This window comes from Phyllobates terribilis, unplaced genomic scaffold, assembly GCF_046119375.1.
Source record: "Phyllobates terribilis strain yellow unplaced genomic scaffold, ASM4611937v1 Scaffold_2__4_contigs__length_985480577, whole genome shotgun sequence".
Classification (NCBI taxonomy): Eukaryota; Metazoa; Chordata; class Amphibia; order Anura; family Dendrobatidae; genus Phyllobates; species Phyllobates terribilis.
Window position 1 is genome coordinate 217,026,929 of NW_027362762.1, and position 20,955 is coordinate 217,047,883.

Sequence of the window (20,955 nt, forward strand, 5' to 3'; positions counted from 1 at the left end):
TCAGTATCGGGCCCTCTTTTAATTTTGTTTTGGAGGGCATACATTGTAGATGTCAATGTTTGCACATACTGAATTCTGCAAGGTAATCAACACAGATGAGGATAATTTAATACTTCAGATGGATTTATGTAAGCTGGTATTTTGGCAGAGAAATGACAATTATAGTTTAACATAGATAAATATAAGGTCATGAACTTGGACCTAAGAAATATACAATTATGTACTAAATGGTAAGACAACATGAAAAATTGACTTGGGTGTATTTGTGGACAGAAACTCAACTTTAGTGACCAGCGCCAATCAGCTTCTGCCATGGCAAATAAGATCATAGGATTCATTAAAAGAGGTGTAGATGCTTATGGCCAGAATATAGATCTGCCTCTATACAAGTTAGTTGTGCTGCCACACTTAGAATAGTGTCCAATTTTGAGCTCCATTGTATAAGAAGGATATAGCTGAACTAGAGCGAGTGCAGAGAAGAGCGACCGAGGTTATTAAGGGAATGGGTGGACTGCAATACCAAATCAGGTTATCAATCATGAGGTTTTTCAGTTTGGAAAAGCAAATGCTTAGTGGCAATCTTATAAGGCTATGTGCCCACGTTGCATTTATGAAGCAGAAAATTTCTGCTGCATAAATGCAAGTCCTCTCCCGGAAAAACGCATGCGGAATTCCGCACGCGTTTATCGCGCATTTTTCGCGCGTTTATCACGCGTTTTCCACATGCGGAATTGCCTTGCGTTTTTTATGCATTGGACAAAGGCAATTCCGCTTGCGGAAACGCAAAATTAAATGACATGCTGCGGATTTTTGAACGCGGCATAAACGCTGCGGAAAAATCCGCAGCATGGGCATTGACATTGCGGAATGCCATTGGGGACCATGGGGTGCGGATATACATGCGTTTTTCAAGCGTTTACGCTGCGGAAATTCCGCAGCATATACGCTTGAAAAATGCTACGTGGGCACACAGCCTAACAGTGTACAAATATATGAGAGGACAGTACAGAGATCTTTCTAATGATCATTTTACACATAGGCCTGCGACAATGAAAATAGGGCAGTCTCTGTCTAGAAGAAAGATGTTTTAACCATCACAGACAGTGATTATTTACTGTAAGAGCAGCAAGACTATGGAGCTCTCTGCCATATGATGTTGTAATGGTTAATTCACTGCAAAAGTACAAGAAGGGCCTGGATACCGTTCATGAAAAAATATAATATTCCAGGTTATGGGTACTAGATTCTGTGATGGGACTTTGATCTGTTGCATGTGGAGCTGGGAAGGAATTGTTTGCCTCATATGGGGCAATTAACATCTGCCTTATGGGGTTTTGCCTTCATTTGCGTCAATGTGTTGGGGTATAGACTGAAGTCAATGGACTTGTCTTTTTTCAACCTGAAAACTATGAAGCGGTTAAAAGAAAAAAAAAACCTGTCGACGTGCAATGCACCGCAGCTGTCCATCAGAGGTGTGTACGTTTTAGAGAGCGTTGTACCTCCGATGTGGACTCTATCCATTATGTGAGCAGAGCCTAAAAAGTACATCTCTCTGCCGTGTAGTTAGTAACAATATGGTCTGTAAATTCAATCTAACATTAAAATGACAGTGTTTTTATCAAGAAATGTCCTACCTGACTGTACACATATAATACAGGGGCCGTTACATTCTGTGACAGATTGATGTGAATGAGATGTTACTCACCAATTTTATGATAGCTTTATTTTGACAAGTGTGAAGACACATATCAGAAGAAAACACATGCAAGACCATGGAACTTGTGTCTCAAATTTGCTTTCCCAAGATTTCTTTAGTTACCCACTTAACTGTGATCTGAGTCAGTCCAAAACATTTGTTCCATGAAATGCTTGTGAAGTTTGACATGATGGTTACTGATCACTATTTGCCTTTGCCACCTGTAAAAATGTCTGTTCCTTTTTTGGTACAAAAGGACATTTGAAAAGCTAAAAGAAGGATGTTTGTGTGTTGTCAGGCAAAGTCAACTGTCCCTAATGATCACTGTGTAACACATTCAGTGTCGGACTGGACACTGTAACAGTGATTCTTGGGGGCAAAGGCCCACCAGTAACAGTGATTCTTGGGGCCCACTGTTCAGCTACGTGCAAAAATAACCTGACCCTAGTACACAAATTTACTTTTATGTAGTATTAATTTGGCTAGCTTGTTTAATGAATGATTAGATTATACCTTTTTCTGCAAATTGTGAATCAAGTTTAATAGCACTGCTCATTAGCACTCCTTCACAGGGGCCCACCGGAGGATTCTCCTGTTCCCCTGTGGGCCAGTCCAAGTCTGAACAGATTTGTATATTCCGTGTAAGAAATCCCTTTCAGTTGTTCACATGCCCATCACAAACCATTTCCATTTATTTTTAGCAATTATTATATTTTGAATAAGTTTTTTTCTTTTATGATAAAAAAATGTGAATTTATCAGTAGAAGTAAAAAAAAAAGATGCCTTATTGTTATTTATTTGGCAACCAAATGAAATGATGGAAAATTGGGTCAAAATTGGAAGCCAGGTAAAGAAATCCACGTGCGCGTCTACCATTCAGGATGGTGGTCGCGCGATTAACTCTCCATAATTGCTTGCCGCCAGTTGGTGACACCCATAATAATCGATATGTGGGACTGCCTAGAAACCGATAATTATATACCAAAAATGCTGACACCCCATTGTGTACCATATTACCCCAATACAATTGCACAAATGCTTCAGTGACTACAACACTCATCCACTTTCTTTCTCTCTCCCATGTATATTGTAAACCCTTGCAGTTGGGGTTCTGTGCATCATATTTTGTTATGTCAGTCTTGTGACTACTGCAGCCAGTTACTGGCCTCGGTTGCATATGCATGTGCCACAGATCAACACTGAGCCCGACAATGGGCCGCATTGGTTAGATCACTATTGATCAGGACGTTTCATTAACTGAAGAGGCAACTGTTCCAAAAATATAATTATGATCTGTAAAATGACTAATACTCCTCCAGAGTAAGCCCACCAATGGCTCAGTATGCTAATAAAGCCTCTATATGTCCACGGTTCGGTTCTTCTGAGCTTTTGGGTCCGGGATTGTGTTCTAGTACATTGCATTTGCTGGCTTACCTCGGAGGAGTGGAATTGAGTTTTCCATGATGACAAGTTCTTAGCACTAAATAATATGGATGACAAACCAACTTGATCATCATCAAAATTCCCACGAGGTGTTTAGCAATGGACCTCAATGTGCCAGGTGGTTGCAGCAAAGGATGCTTTTCCCACTTTTCTCACATTACCAGATTTGTGTGAGTTGCTTTTCAGCTCTGTAGTAAAGCTGGAGGACAACCTCTGGGTCTTTGTTTTTGATGGAAATGCTCTTTGTCTTGTACATTTTTTATCTTTGGACCTATTTAGTCCCATCACACACTGCTCTGTCTGATTTATTCAGCACTTTGCTCATGCAACTGTTATAAATTACAACAGCGTCCATAAAGTAAACAAAAAATCCCGTAAAGCCAATCCACATGAAATGAAACGTTTGCCAAAATAGATTTCTCTCTGGTCTCTCCATTGCCAGCTTTGCTTTACGTGTCTTCTCCTCCTGTCTGCAGCAGCTGACGCTTTGGGAAGTATAGCTATCGATGCAACGCACCTCACCATGTCGGTTACAGACCCAACGGCTTGGGCTACAGCGATGAATAATCTCGGGATGGTCCCTGTAGGACTTGCTGGCCAGCAGCTGGTTTCAGGTAAGAGTTCCTGTTTGTAGATTGATTGTCCTAATCTAGTTGAAACATAAGTGGATCAGTCTCTACAAAGTGACATTTTATTTCTTTCTACTTCTCCCTGTCACTGCTTGGATACGGTATGACAATAGACTATGGCACCCGCTGCCCAGTGAGTCAGCCACAATTCTTCAGGGCACCGCGTTATGAAAAACCATCTGTATCCCCTTCTCGGCTGCTGAGAAGAAGGGTATGGGGAAGGTGATTAGCCTTTTATAGTCTCATTTCAACAAACCACGGCCATTGGCTGAGACCTCCTGCCAGGAGCTGGAGCATTGAGCTCTGTATGATGGCGTCAAAGCACATACAGATAACGAGGGATTAAAATAAACCCCATGCTCTGCATTGTAAAGCAAACCTTATTTTCTCAATTAAGTCATTTGGTGCTTCCCCGCTATGCATGTTGTCTACATTCATATTGATTTTAGGAAACGTATATTATGACACAGCCTTTTACAAAACTTACCAAGAGGATCGTTTCACACCGTATATGCATTAGGTGACTTGGTACAGCGACTTCCAAATTAAATTCTGTCTCCAAGGAAGAAATGTACCGAGCGTCAGTAAACCACCTCTCCTCCGCTCACAGCCTCGGTATATAGGTCTCATCTACGTACGTATGATCAGTGCCCGGGTATATAAATATGTATTGTGCATATAGAATGCATTTTAGGGTAGGCAGCTTCTGAAAAGCACACGGCTTACATTTTAATATTTAGATGATAAGTAGGAGATACATCATTGTTCCATCAATATTTTAAAGGCAAACCGTGACCTTTATGCCGTGCATCGTTTTTATTCTGTCTGCAAAGTGTGTAATAAGGTCATGCTCAATGCTTTCTCACAGTAATGTTTTCTCCACTGTAATGATCAGAAGGCTGAACAGCTTCACGCTGGGTAAAACTGAAAAAGATGCATGGATTCAAATGCATACTTATATAGGCTGGTGTAATAAAGACACTAGTATAAGGAGTAGCGGCTAAGCCAAATGGCACGACAGGTGGCAGATCTCTGGTGCAGAAAGTTTTCCTTGACTTGTGCATAATGGTGCACATGCTCTCAGCTGCCTGCTTTTTACAATGTAGATTACATTATAAACCATGGCTGTGGAGTTGGTAAGCCAAACCTCCGACTCCTCAATTTCCATGACACTGACTCCAACTCAGACTCCCTCATACATGGCTCATGTTTAAGTGATAAATTTACTGTAGCACAGATTCATCTCAGCTAAAAGTCTAGACCCTTAGATCAGGAATAGGACAGACATTTATAGGACATTTCATAACTTTCCCAAATTCTTATGAAAAAATATTCCCCACAAACTGCATTGAACTACTGTACCCAATTTATTATAGATTTTAGGAGTCGGAGTTGGTCCATTTTATACTGACTCTGACTCCACCAAAATGGGCTCCGACTCCACAGCCCTGTTATAAACCATGATGGCCTTTCTCCGTACCACTAACCATTCCTGTAGCAGGACAGTGCCATAGTAGAATACCTACTAATATCTATGATTAATGCCAAATATGCAAATTGCATATTTAATTTGCCAGAGGAGCATTGCAAGGCTTAAGTTTCCTCACATTGGCATGCCAGGCTTGGTATGTCACTCTCCACAAGGAGAAGCGATATCCCTTGGATCTTAATACCAAAAATGTGTGCAGCAAAAGCTTGAGATTGTTAGAAATTTAGTTCCTGCTCACTTAAAAATATTTTTCCACTGCTAAAACATTGCATATGTGATGATGAGTGGTTGATATAGGAATACCACTAAGGTTATTTTGTTGGGGGAGAGAAGCTATTTGCATGGTCCCAAACTTTAAAGCACTGCTCCAGCATTGTTGTTTTTTTATTTCAATCCTGGTATCACTAATATCTGTTTCCTGCCTGCAGGAAAATACTTACCTGCCGCTGTCATTGCTGTTCTCGGCACCGCTCCTGGCTCCTTCTCCTAGTTGTGACCTGCCAGATCTCTCCAGTGTTTGCTAGGAGGACCAGAAGTCACTTCACAATGTATGTCTAAGAACGCTAGAATAAGGCTCTCATAGACCTACATCGAGAATTTGTGATCATTAGCTGTGATTTAAGGTCAGTCAGGAGCTGCAGTCACATCTTGGAGGAACAAGACCGGGGCGGTGCCTGGATGAGCCGAAGATAGTGACTGGTAAGTATTTTACTAGATGCAGGGAACATGCATTAGTAATGCCACTCCGGCGGTGAAATAAAAAAATAATTCAGTATTGCAAAGCAGTACTTCATATGGTTGTTAAAGTTATATCTTTATATGGAAACTTTTTTCCATGTAATGTATTTGCTGCTAAGGACAACAAATTGATAGTTTAACGTGGGTCTTTCATTAAATTTCATAATGCAAACTGCGGACATTATTATATAGATTATTTAGACATGATAAGGTCTAAATGGCTCTATGATAGTTTCTCAGTCTCTGCCCACCCAGCTTGATTGGCAGCTCCTCACTGTCCCTCCTCCCTGCTGATTTCTCTCACTGCTCAGTATAAATTACAACTTTCAGTCAGGTTGGGTGGTTAGAGACTAAATAGACTTAAACTCAAGAGCTGTACTTGCATAGTTCTCATCATAATATTGGCATTATATAACCATTCATGTATTTTCAAAGCAAATACCCTCTCATCGGGTCTAAGAGATCTATTAAATAATGTATATATTTACTATTGGAAAATCTGGTGACATCTGCTTTAAAGGAATTATTTAAAGGGAACCAGTCACCTGAAAAAATGTTATTAACCTACAGTTGTGAGGTTAATTTGCAGGTTAACAGCGTTGTGAAGCTGCCCAGAGCCTGCACTTAGACCCCCACTGCCAGGAGAAAATGAACTGTAATCCCCCCCCTGGCAGTGTCTCAGTTTCAGTCACGGGGGCAGCACCAGCGTGGGTTCAGTCACCGCTCAGTTTATAGAGACGGCTGTAACCATGTCCCCAGCACTGACTGACAGCTGGCCCTAATGCTGAGATGCTGCCTGTCAGTGCTCAAGGAGCGATTTCAGTCACCGCTCACTATACACAGAGCGGTGACTGAACCCGCGCCGGTGCCACCCCCGTGACTGAATCCGGAGCGCTGCCAGGGGGAATAAAATTAATTTTCTCCCAGCAGCAGGGGGTCTAAGTGCGGGTTCCAGGCAGCTTCACAATGCTATTAACCTGCAGATTAAGGTGACAGATTCCCTTTAAGTTTCAAAATTGATATCCCCCACCCTTTGGCTAGTGGGGGTCCTCAGCACCCCCACTGATCAGCTGTTTATAGAAGGGATATCGTTTGCACTTGCCTCAGCCTTTTCATTGATTGCATGGGGTTTTACACTGGTCCATACTACACACTCCGTACTTTGCTTAGTGAATGAAATGACACACCGCTGTAATACCGAATGCAGCTGCTATGAAAAGAACGCTGTGTACAACTACAAGCGAATGTAAAACCTTCCTGATATCAACAGTGAACAACTTGTATCACTTGCGTCTCTTCTCCTTTAAGCACATGATTTGAGGAGAGGCCTAGATCCGAACCTCCACCTTTTTACTATTAATGGCCTATGTTAGTGAGAAGCCAATTTTCTTTCAAAACCTGGATGACCTCTTTTAAATTTCCGGATTAAGATCCACACAGAACCTTTAAATAACAGTTTATTAAACTTTTTATTCTTAACTTTAAAGCTGCCATAATTCTTTTTTTTCCCACACTTGAAGAAAAAATCCAGTCAAATCTTCTGATATGTGATGGGTCCGCATGAGAAGATCACGTTGCCACAGTCACAATTCTCCCACGCCGCTCTGCATTACGATGACGTTTATTGTTATAAACTTGTAACAAAGATCGCCGACCGGTGACCAGGGGGTTTGAGGCTTATATAGAAGCCTTATATTTCTTGCATTTAGTAGTGGCTTGAGATCAGACCTCACCAAAGTGACTTTCTCATATGTACTTAATACATAATCAGAAGACATTTTAACTTGAATCACGTCTTATAAGGCCCATATGCAAAAGCTATAACTCCAAAGTGAAATTTGAAGAATATCAGATATGGAAGTCATTTATTCAATGTGATTCAGCGATATATTTTTTCAATAAAAAATGATCTTGGATGAGAAAGCCTTTTCCCTGCATCATGAGGTTGAATCCTCCTAATGTAGTTCTTTAGATGTCACAAGGCAATAAGTTCCCGCACTGCTAGGAGCTGCAGATAGATATTCCATGAAATCTGCAACATTGGGAGAGGTTTCTTTAGTGTGACACTTTGTATTAATTCAATTTCCAGAACTGACTACGGTAGATGACAACCACATTAAATAGGCTTGAAAAATTGTCAGACAGAAATATCAGCGTGTATCTGTCCCCCTCGCTGCTAGCACAGGGCCAGCCGCTGCATTGTGCCTAGATTAGGGGGAATGCTCCATCTCTTGGGTTAATAAATGTAAGGAATGGGGGAGAGGAAAGCCGAAAGTGAAGTGGCTCAGAAATTGAATGTCAGAAATCACAGCTCGAACATCAGTATTGTGATTAATGCTCTTTTGGGTAAAAGTCGTTTTGCAGATGCAGAATTTAATCATATTCATAAGACTGTACAATGTTTTTATACCACAAGACAGCACAGATGAATGATGCTGATAAACATTGTATCTGAGCCTCCGACACACCGTTCTCTGAAAGTGTTTCTATTACCAAAAAGTGCTGTCAATTTGTATTTTTCACCACTGATACAATCTCGCATACCTTCCTGGTTGGTTGAAAAATAATAAAACTATTTCCTAGGAGACATTAAAGTGTCACTTTTCCTATATCATCCTCTGGGTATTCTCTAGTCCCTTTATGCTAGCTCTCATGACTTTAGAGTAGATTTCCAAGAATAAGTCCAGAAAGTTTTTTTATTGTCAAAATATTATGACGCTGTACCACTGAGAATCCGAAGAATTTTCCTCATTACAGAAACAATGAGGCAAACAATAGCCTATTGCTAAATTAAGACCATGATTTAAAGAAACAAACAAAAAAAAAACCTTTTTACGTCTTCATTGTTCACTGTAGAAAAATAGGCAATACATGTGTTTTGCATTTAGTAACTTTGGTAAATTCACTTCATTTCTCTGGCTTTTCAATTTATTTTTTGTGCATTCTTGTATGTTTTTATGTGATTCCCTTCCCATCCATCCAATGCGGAAAATGACTAAACACGAGGTTGCTGCTAGATGTTTGTGAACAGTCCATATAGTACATTCACATTTGGGAAAATAAATATTTTGAGTTTAAGCCGTGTGTTTATAAGGCCGGGTGCACTCCACCGTATTTTCTGTCCGAGTGCGATCCAACAAAACACCGGATCGCATTCAGACCAATTTTATTCTATGGGGCCACTCACATGTCCAATTTTTTCCTCAGACAAAACTGGTCCGTGGGAAAAAAATGCAGCTGGTCTAATCAAATTATCGAATCACACTCAGACATGCAAGTCTATGGGTGCATGCAAATCATCAGACTGCACTCGGATGACATCTGAGTGCCATCCGATTTTCTTGGACTCTCACAATGGAAAAGATGGAGAAATTTTGTTTTCAATCTCCTCTTTACAGTGTGCTCCAGTTCTCTCATGCAAGATAATTGGATCACGCTATGCTAAGTTTGATCAGAGTGTCATTTGCATAATTGGCCCATTTCTCTCGGATGAGAGAATCTACGGCCGTCAGCTCCTAGCCTAAGGCTCATTTCACATAACCCCTATAAGAATTATATATACTCGTTACAGATTTTATTTTTTTTTATTTTTGTAAAAACAGTGTTATTACATATGTAAATGAGGGGTTTTGGTATACCCTTGGTGTAATCAACTGCTTGGTGCACCATTCCGCCCCCTAAATTATATCCTCCACCCCACACCCCACCCCTTGTGATGATTGACAGTGATAAAAGGAGCGCTGCCTGTATGGAATCCTCCATCCTTCACACACTGACACTCCAGGAGAGGAGTGCACACAGAGTCAGTGTGTGCACAATGTCAGCTCCCTTTCCTCTGCTCTCAGCATCGGCTCCCTGCTGCTGTGCTATCCTGTGTGCAGTAAGCGGCTGCTGCAGACGGGACAGGGGGTTCAGAGAGGACCCGTACACACTGACATTGCTTGTGTTCTCGGCTCCTGCAGTGTCAGTGTGCAGTGCTGATGATGCAATGCAGTCAGTGCTCCTTGGAGCTCTATCAGTCACAATGGGGGATGGTAATTGAGGGGTTGTAGCAGTGCACCTAGAACATGGCCATGCCAAGAGTCTACTGAAGCCCCCTCATTTACATACAAGTAAAACTGTTTTTGCATAAAACAAAGTTATTAAAAGCTGTACCACAAGTATGAGTTTTATAGGAGCTAAGTCTCATATATGAATGTATAAATGGTTTCATTTGAGTATTGGGTGTAACAGAATCCCTCCTATTCTAAGGCGATGTACATGCAAAAACTGGTAACCCTTGAACGATATGTGGTGTAAACCAAATAAGCTACAGGTATGCAGCCTGGTATGCTTTACTCTGATACACTGTGGCGCTTCAGAAAAAACATACTTTGAACATCCGGCTGGGGATTATAAGGAAAGTCCTGAAAAGTCCAGCAAGCATTGTCCCTGCAGCCTTTCAGCGTCTAATTCATGCTGCCAGTGGTTCGTACAGCATGTATCTAATGACGTGTTGCCATCATTGTAATCCTGTCTTTAAAGGGAACATCGCTATTATAAATGTGGAGGCAGATAACACCATCCAACACCAAAAGATAATGGTCACAGCTTACCTCCTCTCCCTCCCTGCACAGGTCACAGAACGTGCATATACAGGGGTCATCTCCTGATCATTGTTTCCTATAGTGCATGTCAGTGCTGTTCGCTGAGCAGAAGCTCGGCCAGGATGACAACAACATATGGATAATAGAGAAACATTCCATAAATCGAGAATAAAAACATATCCTAAAGGAAAAATGTGTCCTTTATTATCTCTGGGATCTGGCTAATAAGATCAGTAGCTTAGACGACAAGCCTGCGTTCTGCCTCTATTGGTATACAGGTTGCTGCATCTTCTTTGACCACTTTCTCAAATACAGCTTGTAGCATGTTCGTCATGTATACAAAATAATTCATGGCGACTTCTAGCAGTGCCGCTGTACTGCAGTACTAGTGTCACTACAATATCCGACATGTGCATTAATGTAAAACAGATACATCTTCACGTAATTCCTGTTTTTCTTTCCTTACTCTGATGTACCGCATTTGTCTATAACAGCCTTGAGCAGAGCGGCCCTGCCTGCTGAGACGTGCCATTAATAATGCTGCTCCATCCCTTACATCTGGGTACACACATGTGCTTTCTATCTGGTGCCATGGCAGAAACATCTGAATGTTGCCACCATTGTTTATACCCATGAAATCTTCAGAACATCAATCTGAATACATTTGCAGTCTTTTTGTGTTCTTGGCGTATTCCTGTAAAATACATATCCTGTTTGAAATATTTCCCCACAGTGGCTCACCGCGCTCCGGAGCCTGGGGATATAAGTGTATGAATTGTGATATCCACACAGGGCTCTGGACTTCATAGTCCCACTTGCTTAAATATTATGTTCTTCCTCAGGATACCATTAACCTCAGAACAGGATTCTCAGGTCTGGATGGATTGTAGTAGGTGCTGTGCATAATATCTTGCAACTCTTACCAATTCTATTCTCCATGGCATAAAATATTTATCCATTATATAGTTAATTAGTAGTGTATTCTAAATATAGGCCATTTGTCTTATTTTAATAATCTGCAGATAATAAATTATAAAATATTCTGGCAGACCAAGCTAATTTTTGTGCAATGTTTTCACAATGTAGGGCTCACAATCTGATTTCCTTTCCACACAAATATATCAGCACTCTGGTTAATCAGCACTCGTTAAATAACCTATTAACACATTAAAGTCTAAAAGGACAAGTCTACAGTCACTCTATGTGACTGCAGACTTGTTAATCCTCACAGCGTACACACTGCTCGCCAGGGCTGTGGAATCGGTAAGTCAAACCACCAACTCCTCAATTTCCCAGAACCCGACTAGACTGTTTCCGGCCTCTCGCAATACTCTTGCATTACTCTTGCATTGTGTGCGCCAGACACAATCTACTTGGCTTCTTGCCAGGAGTATGCATACCTGCGGTCACGTGACTGCCATTCCCAGCGCTGACACTTTTTATGCGTGCATTAACGATCCAGTCAGTCGCTCATTTGTGTATACACTAAATTATAATTAAGAACGAACAATCTTACTGCTTACTGCAAATAAAAAAATCTTTTTATGGGTCTATTTGTGTTTATATATCATAATTCTTTAGCTAAAAATATTGTGATTTACAAACGATTTATCGATGACCTGTTCTTTATTTGGGATAATACATCCTGCAACATGGGAGAATTCATTGAGGGGCTTAATAAGAACAATTGGGGCATCTTTCTCTTCCAACTTTAATACTGATACTATTGACTTCCTAGACATCACCATCTTTCATATAGATCAGCGCATTCACACCAAGACTTTTTTTTTAAGAAAGTAGACTCCAACAGCTACATACATTATAAAAGTAGTCACTATCAGAAATGGTTAAGAAATATACCTATTAACCAATTTAAAAGAATCAGAAAAAACTGTACCTCTGATTCTGATTTCCTATCCCAGGCAAATATTTTACAAAAAAGGGTTTGTGGAACAAGAATACCCAGGGAAGCTAATAAAAATGCATTTAATGCTACAAAAATCATTAGTCAGGACCGTTTGTTGCACAAGGCATCTGCACCCCCTGAGAACAAGCATGAATTTAATCTCATTACCACCTTTAGTTCAGCAAGTAATGAAATATGCAATATCCTAAAAGACCACTGGCACATAATGCTTGGGGACCCAATTCTTGGTCCATATCTGCCAAGAAATTCTGGTATTACATTCCGGAGAGCACCGACCCTCAGGAATATTATATTATATTATTATAGCACCTAGTCAAATACGCACAAAATCAAGCAACATTGGGAAACAATTATATCTGAGGGAACCTTTTCATGGTGTTTTCAAATGCAATACAGCTAGATGCCTCTGCTGTAGGTCTATTATACACAAAACCTCCTCCATTATGTCCACAAGTACTAATGAAATTTTCCCAATAAAAAGCTCTTTAACATGTCAATCTAGCTTTGTTATCTATCTAATACAATGTCCCTGTGATAAACAGTATGTAGGGAGAACAATCCAACCCCTACACAACAGATTAAACAAACATAGGTCCAACATTACTAAAGGTTTTCTACAACACGGTCTATCCAGGCATTATGCAATATCTCATAATAAAGACTAAAGAACCCTTAAAATCACTCCTATTGAGCATATACCGAGTGACACTGTAAATTGTATCCAACAACTTAATAGGAAAGAATTCTACTGGATTTATCAATTAAACACCTTGAAGCCCTTTGGATTAAATGAGGTTACAGATATATTCAACTAGACACCATCTATATATCCCTTACACAGGTTACAAGCATAATTCTATATAAATCTGTATAGCTGATTAATTATATATATGTACATTATCTGACCCCTCTGTCTACCCTTTGGTTCACTTTTCAAATTTGTCCAGAGAGATTGACCTAATCTATCTATATAATTGTCTTATCCCGTCTTTCTGTCTGTCTTTCTGTCTGTCTTTCTGTCTGTCTTTCTGTCTGTCTTTCTGTCTGTCTTTCTGTCTGTCTTTCTGTCTGTCTTTCTGTCTGTCTGTCTGTCCTGGAAATCCCGGGTCGCTGATTGGTCCGGTCACGGCCAATCAGCGACGTGGCATTTTAGAAAAACATGGCGGCCATTAGCGGCTCATGTGGCACGGAGGTCAGTGGCGATGCAGCCTGCTGCTCGCAGCATAAGTCCCCCGACCGCAGGCGCCGCTGACCTACATGCGGCTATCGTCGGAAGATCAGCGGCCAAGGCCGCTTATCTCCCGAGGACAAGTGTGACGCCCCTCCCCTCCTTTCCCCTCCCCTCCTTTCCCCTCCCCTCCTTTCCCCTCCCCTCCCCTCCTTTCCCCTCCTCTCCCCTCCTCTCCTCTCCCCTCCCCTCTCCTCCCGTCCCTCCCCCCCCCGCTCGATCAGGACCCCGGCACCCGGCGTCATACTTACCCCTCCCCTCCCCTCCTTTCCTCTCCCCACTCGTCCCGTCCCTCCCCCCGCTCGATCAGGACCCCGGCACCCGGCGTCATACTTACCCCTCCCCGTGGCTGCACAGCAGCTCCTGTGTCTTCCGCTGCAGCTTTGTGACGTCTCAGGTCAGGCTCATATTAGAACATGAGGAGCGACCCATTCAATAATTTTAAATTATTTATTTATTTATTGTGTTAATTGTACCAATATATTGCTCTACAGGTAGCAATCCACTCCTTTTTTTTTTTCCCTTTTCACTACCAGTTCGCGTCCCAAGTAGTATGTCACGTCGATACTAACATATTTTATTTTTTTAATTATTTGGGTTTTGGCAGATTTCAACATATGTTCATTTTCACTACCTAGTAGAAAATCCTTGCAATTTGCATATCTTCAGATGGTCTGATCTAAACATGTGACGGTAATAGGCATGTCATTGCACACATCCCTCCCTCTGTTCTTTGATGGCTTTTTTGAATTTTTTTCCCCCTTGTATTTATACCATGTATGTTGATTACCCTGTTGTTATGTATGGTTGTCCTGAGGAAGGAGTCGGTGGACTCAGAAGCGCGTAGACAATAAACCTACATTTTTATCCATTCTAATGAGAGAGCGCAGAAACAACTTCCTTTCCCATCATCTATCTCTGACATATCCATAGGAAGCTGCGGTGTCCCACACAACCCTACTAGGTGAGCAGTTTTTAATACTTTTATGTAACATTTATTAATTGGATAAGACCCTATTGCTCTCTTGCATTTTTCCATAGTTGTCAAAAATAGGGGGACATGAAAGACACTAAAGGGTGTAAGTTTTATAAAATGTAGGGGGCTTCTGACATTAGGTATCTGCATGATCTCCTATCTATCTATCCAGCTATCTATCTATCTATCTGTCGATCTTTTGCTCTATCTATCTACTTTACTGATCTCTTTGCTTTGGCCATCTTCCTGTTTGCTCTGCTGCCAGTGTTTCAACTAATTTTATTAAGACAAAAATGTACGGAAACAAAAACGCAAAAAAAAATGCAAGTGAGCTGATGTGCAGGAATCAAATTCAGCTGTGTGAAAACCTGAACAAAGACTGATCATGGGAACGTACCCTAATAGAGAGCACTGAATCATTCGGACGAATATTTTTGTGTATGGGGGAGTCGTGGGAGATAGCTGTCAAAGTTTGGCCAACAGTTATCTACTGTGTATAGGGACCTTTACTTTACTTCATATTCCTACCCCATTTTCTCTTTGCCACCTACAGTAGGAGAGGCAAAACGGGTAGACATAACGCAGCCACAGGATCAGGGTTAATTGTTACCAGAGAATGATTGATCAGCATAGGAGCCATAGACACACTCCAGTAGGACGGCTTTGCTAAAGGCTATTTGCAGACTTTCTTTCAATTTTACTTTAGATTCATTGTAACCACAAAAAATATGAAAACGCACATTCACCCTTTATTCTCTGTATGGTTTTGGAATGTGTGTGGGGGGGTGAATCCTGGGCTTGCAGGAAAAACATACAGGGGCCAATTTATCAAAAAAGGCATAAAAGTTTTGAAAATTCACCAAATTTTATGACTTTTTGTGTTTTCATGCCTCTTTAAATCGGTTCTGCAATAATGGGTGGAGCTGTAAATGAGGCAGGGCAGTGGTGTGGCTACGCCTCTCCATCAAATCTGCCATCGTTTTCTACACTAGAAATGCACGGAGGAGCACACCCCTTACTAGAGGCGCCAAATTCATTAAGTGGCATGCACCTCTTAATGAAATCATTGCTATGTGCTATGTCTAGACCACACATGTCATACTCTGGCCCGCGGGCCAAATCTGGCCCTCAGGGTGATTATACTTGGCCCTCGACATCGAGGACTATGTGGGGCCGTTGTACTATATGAAGGACTGTGTGGGGCCCATTATACTGTATGGAGGACTATGCGGGGCCCATTATTCCGTATGGAGGACTATGCGGGGCCCATTATTCTGTATGAAGGACTGTGTGGGGCCCATTATACTGTATGGAGGACTTTGTGGGGCCCATTATTCTGTATGGAGGACTTTGTGGGGCCCATTATTCTGTATGGAGGACTATGTGGGGCCATTATACTGTATGGAGGACTTTGTGGGGCCCATTATTCTGTATGGAGGACTATGCGGGGCCCATTATTCTGTATGGAGGACTATGGGAGGTCCATTATTCTGTATGGAGGACTGTGTGGGGCCCATTATTCTGTTTTAAGGACTATGTGGGGCCCATTATACTGTATGGAGGACTATGTGGGGCCCATTATTCTGTATGGAGAACTATGTGTGACCAATTATTCTGTATGTAGGATGATGTGGGACCCATTATTCTATATGCAGGACTATGTGAGGCCCATTGTACTGTATGGAAGATGATGGGAGCACATTATTCTGTGTGGAGGTCTGTGTGGGGATCACAGTTGGGGCATCATACTATAATGGGTCACCATACTTTCCTGAGGGGTACAGTAGGGTCATCATACCATGCATGTGGAGGAATTCAGCCTGGAGGTATCATACTGTGTTTGGGGGGCACTTTTGTTGGCGTCATACTTTCTCATCTGTATTATGTATTAATATAAGGTTTTTCATCCTTTATTATTACATGTTTAAATTAGGCCATTGGGCCAAATGATTTTTCCTGCTTTTACATAACATATTGTAATATTCCAGTATGCCCCAATTGTGATTCTGCTAATTTTATTCTAAGATCTATTAATTAAAACGTACTTTGTTCGTGGGACAACGCCTTTAAGTTTGTTTCCATATGAAAAAGTTCATCATTATAATTGTTAAGGAAAAACTTTTTCAATTGTAGACTTTTTTTTTTATAATTATTAAGGTTGGCCCGCGACTTTGTCAAAGTTTTTAATTTTGGCCCTCTGTGTATTTCAGTTTGACATCCCTGGTCTAGACTGACATAGCAGAAGGTTGCGTTACTCTAGTCTTGATGAATCAATGCCATCGTTTTTGTGCAGATATATGTATTGTAAATATATTCATATCACAGGTGCAGAACAATATCACTTGGCTCTCAGGAGCCCCTCAGTGATCGCTCCGAATCTGCAGGATCTTTTGCTGGTCAGGGGAAATTGTAGAAAGAAAGGTTAAAAAAAAGTCCCCAAATGTAAATGCCTGCAGAATGGTGTCAACTTAATAAACGCAATCGTTAGTGGAATCCTATTCATCTTCATTAGTGTCTGAATAGTTACACTTACTCAATTATAAAGTCATTAAATGTTCCTTTTTCTAACCGCCATATTGTGCGTTGACATAATGTCTTTTAGGATGTGCACTAGAATTTGTGCCAATTGCCAATTCCACTGTCGTAGGTAGAACTGTCTTGCTGTCTTATCAGACATTTGTTTAATAGGTAAACCACCTTATATACCCCCTCAAAAACCATAGGATAAAGCTGAGGGCCTCTTTCAATTTGCAAAACGTTAAATGTACAGTTGCAGTATTTTACATGTCATGGTAAGTCTTTGTACTGCGCCTTTAAAGCAGGATGAAAGTCAGTGTCTGTGCAACTCTACTATTCCATATGTTGCTTCCTGATTCCAAACGTTTCCCAGCTTAAAGAAGTTGTCCAGTACTTTTTTGAATTGCCACAATGTGTTTAGCATATGGCCTTAAGTTTTTTTGGAAATACCTTTAGTTGTATGTATTGCCTGTGAGGGGCGCTATCGCCGGCCGCTCAGACATCACGTGACCCTCGGCTGCAGCCGGCTCTGACGACATCCGGTGATGTCACGTCAAGTTCCGGCTGCAGGCGGGCGTGACATCAGTGCTGCTTTCCACCGTGGATGCCACGCTGTGGGTGGGGTTACCCCGTGCGTCTCACCCAGCATCCATCGCGTGCTTTCCCTCTCCTCATTCATTGGGAAAGCGTGCGGTGGATGCTGGGTGTGACACGAGGGGTAATCCCGCCCACAGCCACCGCGGGGACCGCCTCACTTGTTGTGACATCAGCGGAAGAAAAAGACAGGGGTCACGTGATGCCTGTGAGCTGTCAGCGATAGCGCCGCTCACAGGCAATACATACAGCTAAAGGTAATTACAAAAGCACTTATGGCCACATGCTGAATATATTGGGGCAATTCAAAAAAGTACTGGACAACTCCTTTAAAGGATTCCACTGCTCCTCTGCCTCCCTTCTGCTTGCTTGCTGGGGACGCTGTGCTCCTGAAGATTGATGGTTTGGACCAGCGGCATGCTTCCACTGCTGGTCAGAACTGTGCACGCTCTCATGCTGGTGGCAGAGGCAGCTTTGCCTTTGAAGCATGGGGAAAGCGAAGGGACAATGATCCGGCCAGCTTCAGAGCAATGCCTACAGACTCTAAAGCACACAGCCTGCAATTGTCACCACAACCATATGCACTTGCCTCTTACTCTGCAGCATAATGTGTCTTTGGCCTCACAATGTGTGGTGTAGCTAACGTCACTGTGTAGCTGTAGCTATACATATTGGCTGTGAAAACAGCAAGCGTAAATAAAAACAAAGCATCTTCAGCTCTCGGCGGTCTCCATGTATTTTAACTCTGTGTAACTTATAGCACATTTGTAATTATGTGTTAGGCTGGGTGCCCACGTAGCATTTTTCAAGCGTTTATGCTGCGGAATTTCCGCAGCGTAAACGCTTGTGAAACGCTAGGTAATCCGCCCTCCATGGTCCCCAAGGGGATTCCGCATGTTCTGTGCACATGCTGCGGATTTTTCCGCAGCGTTTATGCTGCGTACAAAAATCCGCAGCATGTCATTTAATTTTGCGGAAGCGCAGCGGAACTCCCGCCATTGACTTGCATTGAAACGCATAGAAACCGCGACTGTACATTTGTACAAGCGGCTTCTATGCGTCTCTATGTGCGGATGGTACCCAGTTCTGGAGGAGAGGAGACTCTCATCCAGACCTGGGTACCATTGTACCTGTAAAAAAAGAATAAAATAACAAATAAAGTTTATACTCACCTTTCTGAAGGCTTTTCTCTGAATGCCGGCATCGCTTGAGGACCTGCGGTGACGTCACAGTCATGTGACCGCAGGCCCTTCACCGCTCTGTCTCACGATATGCCGGCAGCCGGGAACCAGACAGGAAGCAGCGCTGCAGCCACGCCGGGACATCGGGGGTGAGTATAGCTTTATTTGTTTTAATTTTTACGGTTCACACTGTATAAATCCATGCCGTTTGCATGGATTTATATAGTGTGACCTAGTTGTCAAGCACTTTCCAAGTGATGCTATCGCCTGGAAAGCGCTTGTCAATCTGCATGCGGAAACGCATGTGAATCCGCATGTATTCTGCAGGAAAAACGCATGCACAATCTGCATGCACAATCTGCATGCCTTTTTTCTGCCAGGGAGATGCAGAAATGCTGCAGAAATTTTCTGCTTCATTTCTGCATCGTGGGCACATAGCCTTATAGGGGTTTCCAAACACTGAAAATGCTGTAAACAGGCAGCCCTTCTTGCTCCTGGCCGCCCCAGCTTCTGTCCTGAAGCTTCTCTTTACCGTGATGTCATAGCGTGAATCCCCCACGTGACGGCTGCAACCAATCACTGGCCTAAGTGGTATACACCACAAGTCCGCTGAGGCCAGAAGTGTTGGCGATGTGGTCTTGAGCTGCCAAAAGCAAGAAGGGTACATTTATTATTTAACCTGCATGGCTTGTGGTCAGCGTTTTCATTATTTGGGGATGCAGTGCTACAACTGCCATGAACAAGAATGGTGAATTTATTATTTGATATGAATGGCTGCTCATATGCAGCATTTTCTTAATTTTGAACAACCTATTTAATTTTTTGGACAACCTATTTAATTTCTTTTCATATATAAGGGGCTGTGGGTGTGAATGGAGTCAGGATGTTTCCTGTAACCCTGCTGATAAAGTGTAGATATCCAGGGTAAATAATTCATCAAAGAGTTTACGCCATCAAGAGATAAATTATAAAATATTTACTATTACATTGGCTCAGTGGTTAGCACTGTAGTCGTGCAGCACTGGGGTTCTGGGTTCAAATCCTACCCCGGACAATCTCTCCAAGGAGGATCTATTCTCCCCATGTTTGCATGGATTTCCTCCCACACTACAAAGACAGGATGTGAGTCCCAATCAGTGCCAGTTCCCTATGGGGTTAGTGCTAGTAATGTTGGTAAAGTACAGTGGAACATGATGGCGTTATGTAAGCGATCAATAAATAATAAATCAATTTTGGCACAAATCAAGGCAGACATGTCACTCAAAGCAAGGAGCACCAAGCTATGTCTTGCCTACTTTGAACACATCAAACAAAAAGAGCAATCACCGGAGAAGGACATCACGGTTGGAAGGATAGAAGGAACAAGGTGTAGAGGAAGATCAGCAACCTGATGGCTTGATACTATATAGATAATGACAAAGAAGACCCTGGTGGACCTATCTAGGCTTGCACAAAATCGATATTCCTACAGAGCGTTAATCCATCAAGTCGCAATGGCTCGAGATTGAGCCAAAGGCCGTTAAAAATAAATAGATAAATAGATACATATGCAAGCTTATTTATTAAGTATTTATTAATACTATTGACAATCAAAAGTGCTGCTGTAGTTCAAGGGATTTCTCACAGCAGTCATTGACTGGATATCTGCGGTAGTTTACAAGTGTGCATTCTGTGCTATTTTATTGCCTGGGTAATGATCATACGAATTCTTAATGATATGCTGGTTAACTACAGCGATTAACTTGATAGCTCTAATGTTCTGGCTACATTACTCATTCCTGGATATTATTGAGTATGAGTCCAGGTGATACATATTTGGCTGTTTTGGTGCTAGTTGTTGAACCATCAGACTTGTTAGGTAGTTGCAGTGCAGAGGGAGGTGAGCGTGTTTCTCTCCTGTGAGCTGATTCTGTAATGCGGATCTTGAAGGGAACCACATGGGACGTTGTCT

At 41.9% G+C, this 20,955-nt stretch overlaps 1 protein-coding gene across 2 annotated transcripts in view; it reads left to right on the plus strand.

Annotated features, from left to right (window-relative positions):
* The window catches only part of ENOX1 (ecto-NOX disulfide-thiol exchanger 1), a 691,503-nt gene that overhangs the window by 453,269 nt on the left and 217,279 nt on the right, over nucleotides 1–20,955 (plus strand). For both annotated transcript variants that reach the window (XM_073663900.1, XM_073663901.1), the window contains one exon: nucleotides 3,616–3,753. In XM_073663900.1, coding sequence (XP_073520001.1) covers nucleotides 3,616–3,753 — 138 coding nt within the window. The remainder of the gene's footprint in view (nucleotides 1–3,615; nucleotides 3,754–20,955) is intronic.